At 41.5% G+C, this 15,554-nt stretch overlaps 1 protein-coding gene across 1 annotated transcript in view; it reads left to right on the top strand.

Moving 5' to 3' along the window:
* Positions 1 to 15,554, top strand: part of MAP3K5 (mitogen-activated protein kinase kinase kinase 5) — a 156,533-nt gene that overhangs the window by 108,706 nt on the left and 32,273 nt on the right. Inside the window, exons 12-15 of the mRNA XM_084623488.1 lie at positions 885 to 934; positions 12,140 to 12,235; positions 13,555 to 13,636; positions 15,416 to 15,549. Of these exons, the coding sequence (XP_084479614.1) occupies positions 885 to 934; positions 12,140 to 12,235; positions 13,555 to 13,636; positions 15,416 to 15,549 (362 nt within the window). The remainder of the gene's footprint in view (positions 1 to 884; positions 935 to 12,139; positions 12,236 to 13,554; positions 13,637 to 15,415; positions 15,550 to 15,554) is intronic.

Raw genomic sequence — 15,554 nt, 5'->3', positions numbered from 1 at the left:
TCATAAACTGGCAAAATAATCTATTATCGAAAGTTTTTATGAACATTTATGTAGAGGTAACACCTGGCAGCTTTAGTCCCATTGTGTGGCAATGTGCTAAGGAATAAATGAGTCCCTGTGATACAGTTTACCCAATAACTCATTTAATATGAGGACATTCTCACATCATTCATAGCTAGTTCAAATTTGCTACTTTACAACTGCAGGTTACTTTTAAATGAATTTTTTAAATTATTTGAGGTTTGATGTAGGTCTAAAGAAAATACAGTTGTGTGTATTTGGTACATTATATTATGGTATTTTATATTAACACAGCCACCTGTAATAAAATGTGAACAGAAAAGAAAGATGGATTAAGATGATACGGAGGAGGGGGAAATTGATCTGGGAAATGGTGTTATAGATTATCAAGTGCTGTTGGCTCAGCCTCCTTTACAATTCACTGTACAAAATGCAGCAACTCTGGTAATGTGTCTCCCTTCTTTATTTCTTGCTATTCTTGACAGGTGTCATAAGCTGTTCAACTTCATGTCTCTTTTGTCTTTGGGAATTCATTTGGTTGTGACTATGGTTGGCACCAAGGCTTCATTCTAAATCTTGTCTCTCAGCAAGAAATGTTTCTTGGCTTTATTGTTCTAGTTACTAAAATGTGCTCCAGAGCAGTATTTCTATTCGGCAAAGATTGTTTAAAGATGCTATTGGCATTATGCTAAGATGCCACGAAGAATAATTGCTACAGTGTAAAATGCTAATATTTTGAGTAACATTCCTAAATCTTTCAGCCTCTTCATTTACAGGGTAAAAGATAATACATGTTGGATCTTTTATATTAAGGGGAACTTTATTATTATGTTTTATCTTTACATGTTTTCTGTATGTTACAGAAAGGTATTTATGAATGGAACTTCAGTGCTGCTTCTATCAGGGGAGTAAGGTAAGCTTCCTTTATTTCATTATCTTAAACAAACAAAGGTAACTGGATGAGTGGTCTGTTGGGATAGTGCAATGACTTGGATGGAGCATTGCGGACAAAACTTAAGAGAGTTTTGCATCTGCCTGAGACATGGGGATTTCCAACATAACACAAGCCCTGAAATGTCTTCTTGTGATTCTAAAATGACCACCTACAATTAGGGTAACCAGATGTCCCAGTTTTATAGGGACAATCCCAATATTTGGGGCTTTGTCTTATATAGGTGGCTATCCACCCCCACCCCCCCGCTGTCCCGATTTTTCACACTTGCTGTCTGGCCACCCTACCTGCAATGGCTATCCTACAAAAACAAAATAAAAAAAATTAAAATTGCTAATTTAAAAAAATACTATTTTGCTGACTAAAATAGTGCCATAATTCACATTTAAGTGCAGGTATAAGTAGAATTAAAATAATGGGTTACTTTTAATGTATTATTAATAATAAATAAATTAATAAAATTAATATTTATTTATGTATTTATTTATTATTTGCATTACCATAACACCTAGGAGTTCCTGTCATGCACCAGGACCGCATTGTGTTAGGCTTTCTATAAACACGTAACAAAAAAGATGGTCCCTGACCTTATAGTCAAAGTATAAGACAAGGGATAACAGGTGGATGCAGACAGGGAGAGCAGAAGGAAACAATGAAACTGTGATAGGCTGTAGTCTCCACGCACCAGCTGCCTGTCTGTTAAGTTCTTTTGTAGGCATCATGGCATAGTAGAGTTTTGAAGAAGGTTTGAAGGAGGACAATGCAGTAGCTTTGTGAACGTTTATGGGGAGCTCCTCCCAAGCGTGAGGGGCAGCATGGGAGAAAGCACAAAGACGCTTCTTTGAAAATTTAACAAATGGGCAGTGGAGGCTGGTATCTTTAGCTGATAGGACGCAGGAATCAACATCTCCGTAACGAATGAGAGATCATAGGCAGTACGGGGATAGACTATGAAAGGCCTTGCAAGTGAAGACAAGCAGCTTATATTTCATGCAAAAGAGAAGGTGAAACAGTGGAGGGATGCAAAAAGAGGGGTGCCAAGGTCAAAGCAACAGGCTAGGATAGTGATCTTTGCACTTTGAGTGATATCTGTGGGGCAAGATTGCATATGTTAAGGCCAGAGAAAGGATAGTAATCAAAATGTAAGATAATGAGACTGGATGAGAGTTTTAGCTGGATGGATGGAAAGGAAAGGTCATATCTTAGAGATGTGAGGCAGAAAGAATCAGAAAGATTTAGACAGCCTGGATGTGAGGAGTTAGAGAGAGGGCTGAGTCAAAGATGATGCCCAGGTTATAGGTATCAAGCCCCTTTCAGGGCATCCAAAAATAACTAGTTACATTGAAAACTTAGATCATTAAAATGTATAATTTCTTTATGTTGTGATTTTGAAAATTAATTGTTCACCTATATTATTTTTAAAAGATTGTTTTACTGATGTTTACAACTTAAAAAAATTAAATGTATATGATCCGAGGAATGGAAAACCTGTCTTATGAAAGGTTTCAGTGCTCGGCTTGTTTAGCCTAACCAAAAGAAGGCTGAGGGTAGGTATGATTGCTCTCTCTACCTATATCAGAGGGATAAATACCAGGGAGGGGGAGAAATTATTTAAGCTCAGTACCAATGTGGACACAAGAACAAATGGATATAAACTGGCCATCAGGGAGTTTAGACTTGAAATTAGGCAAAGGTTTCTAACCATCAAAGGAGTGAAGTTCTGGAATAGCCTTCCAAGGGGAGCAGTGGGGGCAAAAGACACATCTGGCTTCAAGACTAAGCTTGATAAGTTTATGGGGGGGATGGTATGGTGGGATAGCCTAATTTTGACAATTAATTGATCTTTGAGTATTAGCCGTAAATATGCCCAATGGCCTGTGATGGGATGTTAGATGGGGTGGGATCTGAGTTACTACAGAGAATTCTTTCCTGGGTGTCTGGCTGGTGAGTCTTGCCCACATGCTCAGGGTTTAGCTGATGGCCATATTTGGGGTCGGGAAGGAATTTTCCTCCAGGGCAGATTGACAGAGGCCCTGGGGGTTTTTCGCCTTCCTCGGCAGCGTGGGGCACAGGTCACTTGCTGGAGGATTCTCTGCACCTTGAAGTCTTTAAACCATGATTTGAGGACTTCAATAGCTCAGACATAGGTTAGGGGTTGATTATAGGAGTGGGTGGGTGAGATTCTGTGGCCTGCATTGTGCAGGAGGTCAGACTAGACGATCATAATGGTGCCTTCTGACCTTAAAGTCCATGACTCTGACTCATAACAAGAAATCAGGTAAACTCTGTTGCCCTGGAAATGTAAAGAGCCTCGTTCTCATGTGCACTAAGGACTCTTTATTCAACTTTGGATCTTTGCTTCCCCCTGGCATGCCCACATTTTTCTTCAGCATGGTTCCTTAAATAGGGAGCAGGAAATGGCTGGCACAGAAACCAGCTCTGCCAGTTTTGTTGGCTTTACTTCAGCAAAAAGCTCCCTTCTGCATGTGGGATTCTCCGGTGGTCATTCATGTCCAGATTCTGCCCCCTCAGCATCACTGAACTGCTGCAGAATTTGGCCATAGAGTGTACTCGTGTGCATAAAGTTAAACACGTGCAGAACTATTTGAAGGATCCAGGTTTTAATTTGCGCATGTTAATATCTAGGAAAGTACCACTGAACTGCTTTAGATCACTTCCTTATTTTTGTCTTACTTTCTTCCTGTGCATACATGTACCATGGCAATCTGTCACATCCCATTTTCATATTTTTAAGTGTATTTTTTAAAAAAGAAAATCAAATTATCCAACCAGTCCTCTCTTCTAAAAATGACACAAAAATTGTCTGATGTCTCTAATAAATTCTTAAATAGATGGAACTTTTTGCCCTTTCAGCACCTAATAACTCTTTCAGCTATCAACAGACACTAGGGTGACCAGATGACAAGAACAAAATATCGGGACACCTGGGGGGACAGTAACAGGCTCACCCCCTCCCCACCAGGGCCGGCTCTAGATTTTTTGCCACCCCAAGCAAAAAAAAAAAAAAAGCCGGAGTGCCGCCGAAGCAAAATATCAGGACAAATGGCGTCCCAACCGTACATCGGTCAGGATGCGGGACAAACAACTAAATATTGGGACTGTCCTGATTTTATCGGGACATCTGGTCACCCTAACAGACACAGCGGATCAGTTTATTTTAGGAAAAAAACTGCAGTCTGGTTTCAGTTTTTGTTACAATACATTTTCGAACATTTGTAAACTTCTTGCCAAATGGTGGTGGCAGGTTTTTTTGGCACTGCTAAAATATGTATTAGTGTTTGCTAATGTTATTTATATGCCTCCAGTAATGTTGTTATCATTTAAGCCCAGTCTGTTTATTTTGTCAGATGTCCAAGAAAGTCTGGAAAATTTTAAACTGCCTCAACTAGAGCTAAGGTCCGTTTCTGCCACGGCCCTGGCAGAACTCAGACAATCTTCGGTAGCTTGGCTGAGGGGCAGTTGGGCAAAGTCGACGTTTGTTTAATTACAAAGCTAAATAAATCTGTATGCACATCTTGTATAAAAGTATCTGTATATAATCGGCATAGGTGCTGGAACTACGGGTGTTGGCGGTGTGGCAGCACCCCCTGGCTTGAAATGGTTTCCATTATATACAGGGTTAACAGTTTGGTTGTGTGGCTTTCAGCACCCCCACTATACAAATTGTTCCAGCACCTATGATGATCATTACCTTCTCCTTTCAGTTGTTGCTAATCTTGTTAGATTAGAAGCTCTTTGAGTCAGGGGCCATATTTGTGGTACAGCTAGCGCAAAGGGGCTCTTCTCCTGATCCCAACTTCTTTTGTCTCCTTTGAAAATTCTACCCTGGAAATAGAATCCCTTACAGCTCTCTAGGAAACGGAGATTAACAGCTCTAGCAGGGAAGGCCAGGGCTCTCTGTAGTAGTCAAAGGCCCAGAGATCCCAGACTTAAACGGTCACATCATTTTTCTGTCCAGACCTCAGTAACTATTTATTGGTGGTACATAACCAGCGCTTTAGCAGGAGTGCTGGGGAGGTACCTCGTACTGAAGCATGACTGATGTTTCCAGTAAGCATGTAGGGAAATGACTGAGGAGACACTTGCTTTATGTGTTCCGTAGCAGCCAACATAATCAGCCTCTTCTTCTTACGAGTAATAGAGTTCATCCCTTAAAAATTGAGAAGGAATAAAAAAAAATGTATGTAACTTTGTAAACATGGTGCTGAATCACACACTGTACCTTTTGGTAATTGGTTTTGCTTGAGCATAAACTCAATTAGTGGGTTGTGCACTAATAAATTACTCAGCCTGTATCATATATCCTTTTTTACACCCCCCACCCCCACACACACACACATTGATTACTGAATTGGGCCAGAAATTACATTCAGTCATCAAAATCCTTTAAAATGTGGCTAGCCCCTCTATGCACTTTGGTTGGTCCAATAAAAGACATTACCTCACCCAGCTTGTCTCTCTATGCATGTTGTGTCAGTTATACCAGTTACCCAAAGAAGCGCTATTCTGCATGTGGCACACAGCTGCATTTTAAATAGCTGAGGTCAATGTAAGCTGTAAGAACAAATGCAATACAATAAATGGTTAACATTTACAATAAAAAAAAGAATAACAGCCTCTATTTTATACAGTAAAGATGAGCCCAAGTCACTGAGTGCTCAATTGTGTCTGGGGCACAGTCCTGAGCACCTAGGAGTAGGCCCAGGAGGCAGTGTGCCTTTGAGTGACCGCACTGAGGCACAATTCCTTCCCTATTTCCCCCTGGCTCCAGGTAGGAGAGGGGGATAATTTGCTGCTGCCTTAACCTGACTCAAAGTTTGGACATATATCTGAGTCTGAAAACTCCCAAATTGTAAGGGTGTTTGGATTTCTATTCTGGGTCCTCCCAATATAGATGCAGGCCCATAGGACAGATGTTAGGTATCTGATGAGCATGGCATGAGAACCTGTGTTATCAGCACCCTCCCTATACAAATTGTTCCAGCACCCTGATGAAGCGTGTTCTCGGGCTGCCTCATGATGGAATGACCGCCACTGTCTTCTGTAATGGCTTGGAGATGGACCCATTCACTCTCTGTACTGGTGTTAAGTAGGGCTGTGTTATTGCCTTAACCCTTCTTTCCATCTGTCTTGCATTAATTTTGATTCTTATTTGTGACTGCTTTTCTTCTGGAATTGGGATTGAGTATCGCATGGATGGCTAGCTCTTCAACCTGTAGTGTCTTCATTCTACAACTAAAGTCACCAGGACTGTTATTACCAACGTTCAGTATGCTGATGACCATGATATCCTCACGCACACTGAGGCTGACTTGCAATCCACCCTAGATCTCTTCTCAGGCGCCTATCAAAGCTGGGACTTTCCCTCAACATTGGGAAGAATAAGGGTGCTCTAACGGTCTGTCCCAGCACAAGTTGGCCCCCTTCTCCCACAAATTGTTGAGCCAGTACCTTTACCTTGGAGATTGAATATAGGATCCATTGTGCCAGAGTATCCTTTGGAAAGTAGCTCCATCATGTCTTTATTGACAGAGATCTGCGGATGGAAACTAAGATTCTTGTCCACAGTGTAGTAGTCATCCCGACTCTTCTTTATGAGTGCGAGATATGGGTGACCTACCGCAGCCATTTTAAGTGTCTGAAGTGGTTCAAACTGTGCTACCTTAGAAATATTCTCCATATCGGATGGGAAGACTGTCATGCCAATGCCAGCGGTCTCTCTGAAGCTCACATCACCAGTGTTGAGGTGAAGATTATGAAACATCAACTTTGCTGGGCTAGTCATTGTGTGTGGATGGCTGATACTCCTCTTCTGAAGCAACTCCTCTTTTCTCAACTTAGTCATGATGGTAGGACCTGCAGGGGACAGAGGAAATGCTACAATGCTGAAAGTATATCTTAAGAAGGGAGGCATTGACCCCACAAATTGGGAAGAGCTGTCTGGCAATAGACTGCAATGGCATCCATCATACATCAAGCCTCAGTCCATTTTGAAGAGAATTGCCTTGCTCAAGAGTCTGAGAAATGGCAGAGGGGGAAGGAAAGGTAGAACATCCCCATCCGCAGTTGTGCTCTCTCCAGGCAACCACCTGTCACATGTGAAAATACCTGTAGAGCATGAACTGGACTTCAGTCATCTTAAGTCTCATCAATGACTTTCCCTTGTATCTAGGGATAGCGGCAGCTGACGGACCAGGTTACCAAGCCACCACCTCTCCTTCTGGAGCAGGGACCTGGGTCTGGGGAATTCTGGCATTTCCAAAATTCCAGTGAAATCAATAAAATCAGAATAATGGCTTTTTTAAAACTTGGGAATTTTGGAGGTAAAATGGGTAAAAACTGAAAACGAAGGCCCTTACTTATTTTTAAAGAATTTTTAAATTTTCTTGTTCTGGTTCAGACCCAGCTCTTGTTTTTACTGATTAAGTTGCTTTGTACTTGGCATCCTATCAATAGAATTTTTAAAAAATTATAGTATTGGAAGTTTTCACTCTTAGCAAATAAGTAAAATCTATTCACTTGAAATTTCTTCTCCACAGTTTCTGCATAATCTACTGATTAACTGCTCTATATGCTATCTCATAAAGAACTATTAATAAGCAACTGTCATGGTGCCTGATCGTGCATCCCCTGTGCATTGACTTCAGTGGGAGTGTTGGGTGCATACAGGATTTAGCTACAGGGCCATAGTAAATGTGCTTGCATGTTTTGTGAGGTAATATCTTTTATTGGACCTCACCTCCCCTATCTAGTCTCTCTCTTATCGTGGGGCCAGCGTGGCTACAGCAACACTGCAAACTTGAATGTTTTGTCAGTTTTGGAACTAAGCACACAAATAATTTCAAAACACCCTGTACTCATTTACAAAGACATTAATATTTCTAAGTATGCCACCCTTGTAGGTGCACCACCTCACTCTAACCCTCCTATCTATCCATACACAAATGGGAAGAGAAGGTTCACTAGTGACCTACACACTGGCTTCTCTGCAGTCTGCAAGAAATTCATTTCACCTGGGTAAAGGCCAAGTAAAATGGTGTTATACAGTTGAATGGACAGGTGTTGGGATGATGAAACCCACACACCAACCTAAGGGTTTGACGAGATGCTACAGTGCAGCCTTCTCCCTGTGGTGCTACTTCAGCATGTAGAGCAGTTGAGGCTCTAGCTCCTCTGCATTGTTGGGGATCCCAATTGCTCCACCCCACTGCAGCTCTCTGTGGCAACCTATGAACAGCTACTGCCATTCACAAGTGTTGCAGAGGACCCGCTGCTCAACTGTCCTCTGCAGCTATAGAGTTCCAAATGGGGGCTTACTGTGGAGTGGGGGGAAAGTATTGCACTGGTCATGTGTACCTGAGCGAATGTCTGTGAAAGCCTTAGTCCAGGATTTTCTGTGCTTTCTAAGTATCAGAGGGGTAGCCGTGTTAGTCTAGATCAGCCATAAAAATGTTGGCATATTGTGGGGCCATGCGGGTGCCCACAGTGGTACCACTAGTCTGGAGGTATATATTGTCACCAAATTTGAAATAATTGTGCGTGAGGATAAAGTTACAGAGCTCAGCAGCCAGTTGTGCTGTGGCATCATCAGGGATACTGTTCCTGACAGCTTGTATTCCATCTGTGTGTGGAATGTTTATTTAGAGAGCCTCTGGAAAACACCATCCTAGCCACCATGGATGTGTCCAGCTTCCATCCCGGACACACCACACGATCCATTGTCTACAGCCTAGCGCTGAGGTACAACCGCATTTGCTCCAACCCCTCAGACAGAGACCAACACCTACAAGATCTTCAGGCATTCTCAAAACTACGATACCCGCACGAGGAAATAAGGAAATGGATCAACAGAGCCAGACATGTACCAGAAGCCTCCTGCTGCGAGATAAACCCAAGAAAGAAACCAACAGAACTCTACTGGCCATCACATACAGTCCTCAGCTAAAACTTCTCCAACGCATCATCAGTGATCTACAACCCATCCTGGACAATGATCCCGCACTTTCACAGGCCTTGGGAAGCAGGCCAGTCCTCGCCCACAGACAACCCACCAACCTGAAGCATATTCTCACTAGCAACAACACACCACACCATAGTAACTCTAACTCAGGAACCAATCCATGCAACAAACCTCGATGCCAACTCTGCCCTCATATCTAAACCAGCGACACCATCACAGGACCTAACCAGGTCAGCCATACCATCACCGGTTCATTCACCTGCATGTCCACCAATGTAATATACACCATCATGTGCCAGCAATGCCCCTCTGCTATGTACATTGGCCAAACTGGACAGTCCCTACATAGAAGGATAAAGGGACACAAATCAGATATTAGGAATGGCAATATACAAAAACCTGTAGGAGAACACTTCAATCTCCCTGGACACACAATAGCAGATTTAAAGGTACCCATCCTGCAGCAAAAAAACTTCAGGACCAGACTTCAAAGAGAAACTGCTGAGCTTCAGTTCATTTGCAAATTTGACACCATCAGCTCAGGATTAAACAAAGACTGTGGATGGCTAGCCAACTACAAGTGCAGTTTCTCCTCCCTTGGTTTTCACACTTCAACTGCTAGAAGAGGGCCTCGTCCTCCTTGATTGAACTAACCTCATTATCCCTAGCCTGATTCTTGCTTGCATATTTATACCTGCCTCTGGAAATTTCCACTACATGCATCTGACGAAGCGGGTATTCACCCACGAAGCTTATGCTCCAATATGTCTGTTAGTCTATAAGATGCCACAAGACTCTTGTGCTTACTAAGTAGATCTCATGTATAATCAGATTTACTCAGAGTAACAGTTTCTCTACACATCTTCAAGAAATCAAGGCTGAATGAATAGAAGGTTATTGAACCCTTTAATCAGACACTTCTTTAATGTTTCGCACTAACAGGCTGACTCGGATATTTGACTTGTTAGATTTTGTGGTTTATGAAGCATCTCTTATATTAAGTGAGCATATGGAAACAGTTCATCAGATTAAAAAATGTGTTACTATCATTTCATTCTTAGTACAAAGGAAAAACATCTGAGTCTATAACTATTGATGTTTCATTTTTGATCTCTACAGGGGAAAGATTCCCCCAAAATTTCTAAATTATCTTAGTTACTGTGCTCTAAGGAAATGTAGCTTATGGTCTAAAGCAGTTAAAATCCATAGAAGTTAAGTGCAGTTCAGGAAAAAATCTTGAAAGAGAACCTTCGAAAATATCTGTATCTCTCTAAGCAGATCATCTTTATCCCTCCAGTGGGGCAGTTAAAACAGCCTTAACATCATCCAAAAGAATATACACACTAATTAGGGTCCCAGTTCAGGAAAATACTTAACATGTGGAACTTTAAGCTCATGAGTCATTCCATTAATATCAGTGGGATTTCTCAGATGCTTAAGTTTACCCATGTGCTCAAGTGCCCTGCTAAATTGGTGTCAAAATTATAAACTACTTGGGGCAGGGACTGTCTCTTCCTAGATTTGTACATTACCTAGCACTTTTTGGGCTCTACTGCAGTACTAATAACAATACCCACAGACAAACATTCTGATTTATAAAATCATCTTTCCTTCTACTAAGTAGCTTTTGTAAAATGCACATTATTCAAAGAGAATATTTAAGATCCCAAGGTACCCTCAGATCTAAAAGTGACAATGACGGCTACTACTATATTAGGAGAAGTTGTATGAATCAGAGATTTACAAAGAATTGTTAACTTCAAAACATTTAGTGATGTTTCAAACTTCTGTATCAGTATTTTTCCTAAAACTAAAGAAAAATATGAGTCAAGTCTGTATGTACTCAGATACTTCCATAACCCCCATCATCACAGTATTTGAGTCCTTTCCTCATATCTTTTGGTGGCCCTAAATTCTCACATTGCAAGAATAAATGCTATTCTTGTTTTGTTTCTGTTTGCAGTGGAGTAAGACTATAAGTGAAATCTTGACTGCCCCATTGAAGTCACTGGCAAAATCCACATTGACTTAAGTGGAAGCAGGATTTCACCCAATATCTTTTAAGAATGAACCAATGAGGGGACTTGTTACATGTGCCTTGGTCTTGCAAATCTTGTATCTTTATTATCCAGTTTTTCTCATAAAATCTTCATCCATCCTCCTTTTCTAATATATTAATTCTACAAAATTCCACTGAATCAAATTTACACTTGAATGTCAGAGTGCAACTCAAGGGCACAAATTACAGAATGAACTGCTTCAAGTAGGATGCTCTTCAAGGAGCTCAGAGAAGGGGAAAATATTTTCAGATGAGTGAACAGCTTTACAAGAGCTCAGTTAACTGGGATTGAGAAAGGATTACTGGACAAGAGGCCCCCCCCCTACCACTTTAGAAATTTCTGTAGTATGAATCCATCCAGTCCTTCTCTATTCCTGCCCTCTCTTTGTTCTGCTGACATAGAAAATAAAAACAAAACTAGATTAGGTGATAAAGAAATGGGGGTGGGTGGGAAAGGGATGCTCATTATTGCACAGGAAGACACTATTTACGGAATACTGTGTTGTACAACACAGAAATATCAATTACAGTAACCACCACAGGAATCTTGCCCATGGTGGGCTGAACTGTGGCTGGTTATAAAAGGAAAAGCCACTACTGTGTTCCAAAAATAAAGGTTCAAGGAGGGGAGGTTTTTAAAAATTCTGTTGCCACTGATGTAGCCCAAGGAGAGTGTGGATGGATGCATGGATGGTAACGAGTAGCAGCAGTGGCTTCAAGGGAAGGCCAGTTTAAATCTTCTCGACTCTCTGATACTGGAAGGGTGATCCACCTGGACAGCGGCAGAGGTGGCTACAGGGTGAACCAGCTTAAGGGAGTCATTGAAAGACCATTAAATTCAATGGGATTTTTTTCTATTGATATAAATGGATTTTGGATTAGGTCCTTACTCCCATCACTCTTCTGATGCCCTCCTGAGGAGTGTATGCAATGGTGGGGGGCAGTGCAGGGCTCCAAGCAGCAGAGATCGCATTTGAGATGGTGGGCGAGCATGTTAGACTATAACTTCATAATAAAATGATCTATAATGGTATATAACAAGATTTAATCTAGTACTTTCCTACAGTGCCCTGAAGCTTGGGGCCACCAGTTCAGTAACCTGCATTTACTTTGGCTGTTCTTTCAGTATTTCAAAGTTTGAGGAGCGATGCTGTTTTCTTTATGTACTGCATAACTCAGATGACTTTCAAATCTATTTCTGCACAGAATTGCATTGCAAGAGGTATGTATTGGTCACTGTTTTGCCAAACAATCTTAACTTAGATGATGATTTCTGAATGCAGACCTGTACTAGACTAGTGTTGCCTACTTTGGGATGGTGCCAGTGAGCTGCTGAGCATCCTCAACTCTCAATACCTAAACGTAAATTATGGGCATTTGAGCATCTCCCAGGAGGTGCTCAGTATTTTAAAGGGTTGGGCCCACACTTACGTTAATGTTTTAAACAAACTTTACGTGTGTATACTATGGTCCAGTCCTATGGGATCTGTTATTCCTGATGTAAATATTTAAAGCTTAATTCATGAGTTAGCCAAGCCCCAGTCCAGCAAAGTACATAAGCATATAAGTAAGCCTATTGAAATCAATGGAGGCACTTGTGCTTAAAATTACACGTGCTTATGTGCTTTGCAAGATCAGGGTCTACGGTTGCTTTCCCTGTAGCTATAGTTCCATTTCTGATTACAGAGAAGCACATTATGAGTTCTTTACATTACTGCGAATCCTTCTTGTGTTTAGAATACATGGAGTTGGATTGTGTGTGTACTTCTGAGAGGCACGGCGCTGTGCTCATTGCTGAGGAGCAAGGAGGCTAAGGTGGTTTTAAGGCACCTTTCCACCCTCTCGATTCTGGGCTGCTCCAGGGGCTGGAGTGGACCAGGAGTAATTTAGACAGCTGTGTGGGGGCTGCCTGAGTTACTGTATCTGGCTGCCTATGGACAGCAGCACTGTCCAGAATCTCTGCAGACTACACATTATGGCTCCAGACACCTCACAAACCTGCCCCTAACATGCCCTGTACACTACCTTTGCATGCAAAGGGTCCTCAAAAGACAGTCTGCTGCACCCTTCCCTCAGCAGGAGAATTCTCCTCCTCCTGGGTCCAGGGCTTTTAGAACCTTTCCATTATGCTTGATGCTTCAGTTGCTTTCCTGGCATAAAAAAGGTACAGTTTCCCTGCGGTTTCAAATGAATGCAGTATTCTTCTTCTGTATTTTACACTCTAAACTGCTGTGTAGCATTGCTGTTAAACAATAAATGCCTTGAGACCCTCACCCCTGACTTTTAGATATAATGTTATCTTCTAGACACTTTACATGTATATTTCTCACACACACACACACACACCTACCTACCTATCTTTAGACATTAACTTTCCACTTCAAGAAGAGCAGTGATTTTTCTCTCCCTCCACCTGATCTCCTTAACTGAGCTGTTCTGGTTTAATATTCTTTACACTTAAAGGTTCTGTTTGATCATTTTTTTCACTTTAGGATTCATTCTGATGTAACTATCTAGTCTTTACCTGGATGTGTTTTACAGGTTTTTTGATATGGTGAATAGTATCACTGAAGATATAGGGAAAAACACAGAGGAAGGGGACTGTGATGGAGATTCTGTAGAGGTAAGGACAACATGTCACACTTGATATTTTTCAATTTATTGAGAACTTTAGGCCTCTAGGGTAGGATTTTTAATTTAGGAGGAGTTTTACCATTGACTGCAGTGGGATTAATTAGGCCGACACTGAGTGCTTCTTCAAATCTTTCCCCTAACGTTTAGAAACAAAATATTCTTCAAATTTTTTCTCATCTGAGATATAGCACCGCAGGACCCAGTGGCTGGACATTAAAGCCAGACAAATTCAAATTAGAAATAAGGCACAATTTAATAGCAGGGAAAGTGGGAAATCATTGTAAGAAACTACCAAGGGAAGTGGTAGATTCTTCATCTCTTGATATCTTCAGATCAAGGCTCGATGCCTTTCTGGAAAATATACTTTATCCAAGCAAAGTTATAGGGCTCAATACAGGGGTAATTGGGTTAAAGTATATGGCCTCTGTTATGCAGGAGGTCTGATTAGATGATCTAATAGTCCCATCTGGCCTTAAAAATCTATGCATCTATTAATCTAAACTCAGAAAGAGTGGAACTTTGGTCAGCACAATCTCACCTGACCTCTGTTAATGCACAGTTCTGGCTAATATGGAGAGTCTAAAATAGAGATTCCACTGTATTTGGAAAACGTGGTTAGATCAGGAGAGCAACTGGTACAACATTAGTTTGTGGCAGCAGTGTCTGTGTTCCATGCAGAAGCTGAAGTTGGTCTTTGAGTGCTGGTCCCCATGTGTATTCCACAAGTGGGTACATATGTGCTTGACATTTGTAGCAAGTAATGTCTGTTGGTCCATGCCTGCAAAGTTGATTCCCTCATGCTCTGATTCCCTTATGTGCATATAAGAGGTTGTGCAGACAGATGTTTCTCCAGTTCCTTCTGACCACTGCATGGTCTGAGTCAATATTCTCTGTATCCAAAGTGATGTTCTTCTTGTAAAAAACCTGTAAAAATATGAGAGAGAGAGAGAGAGAGCGCGTGTGTGTACATAGTTTTTAGCATTCTCTGTTATAAGTTGGCAAGCATACTTCCCCTGGATGGAGTGAGGGCCCATTCCACCAGAGCACAAGCAACCTCAACAGCGTCTCTTTGACAAGTATGTATACTGGACATTTGTAAGGCTGCTGCCTGGAGCTCTACCCACACCTTTATGAAGCATTAAGCCTTAGTCAGGCTTCTTCTGTAGATGTAGCTGTTGGGACAGCAGTATTAAGGCATCTGTACAAACTGCATCCTCCTCCTGTTTAAATACTGCTTGTCAATCACCCACATGTGGAACATGCAGAGGGACCAGCGCTCAAAGAAATTGAGATTATTTACCTGAAACTGGAGGTTCTTCAAGAGGTATGGTCCCTCTCTGTATTACACTACCTACTCTCCTTCCCCTCTGCTTCAGATCCTCTCTGATTCATGGTAAAAAGAGGAAGTGGAGAGGCATTGGTCCTTGCTGCCTCTTATACCCTCAGATCAGAGCATGAGGGACAACTCCACAGTTGCAGACCCCAACAGCCGCTACTTGCAACAAGTCTCTGATCTCAGGTGCATAGTGCGCATGCATACCCAAGTGTGGAATACAGATAGGGACCACACATCTTGAAGAACCCCCTTTTACAGGTAAGCTCCATTTTTTATTTTGGTGTGCAGTGCCCTCTGTCTGTAGTTAGTTTTTTTTTTATGATACCCAACAACAGAAGTACATTTATTATAGGAAGAAATATTTACATCGTTATGTTATGCAGGTAAAAAGCCTGGTTCATATCCTTTCATTTCATGTTGTTTGTTTTGCAGTATGACTACGAATATGATGAAAATGGTGAGAGAGTCATTTTGGGGAAAGGAACTTACGGCATAGTTTATGCAGGACGAGATCTGAGCAATCAAGTTAGGATTGCCATTAAAGAAATTCCAGAAAGAGATAGCAGGTACA

The sequence above is a fragment of the Lepidochelys olivacea genome, assembly GCF_965140295.1.
Source record: "Lepidochelys olivacea isolate rLepOli2 genome assembly, chromosome: 3".
Taxonomy (NCBI): Eukaryota; Metazoa; Chordata; order Testudines; family Cheloniidae; genus Lepidochelys; species Lepidochelys olivacea.
This window is presented reverse-complemented; position numbering and strand designations above follow the sequence as displayed.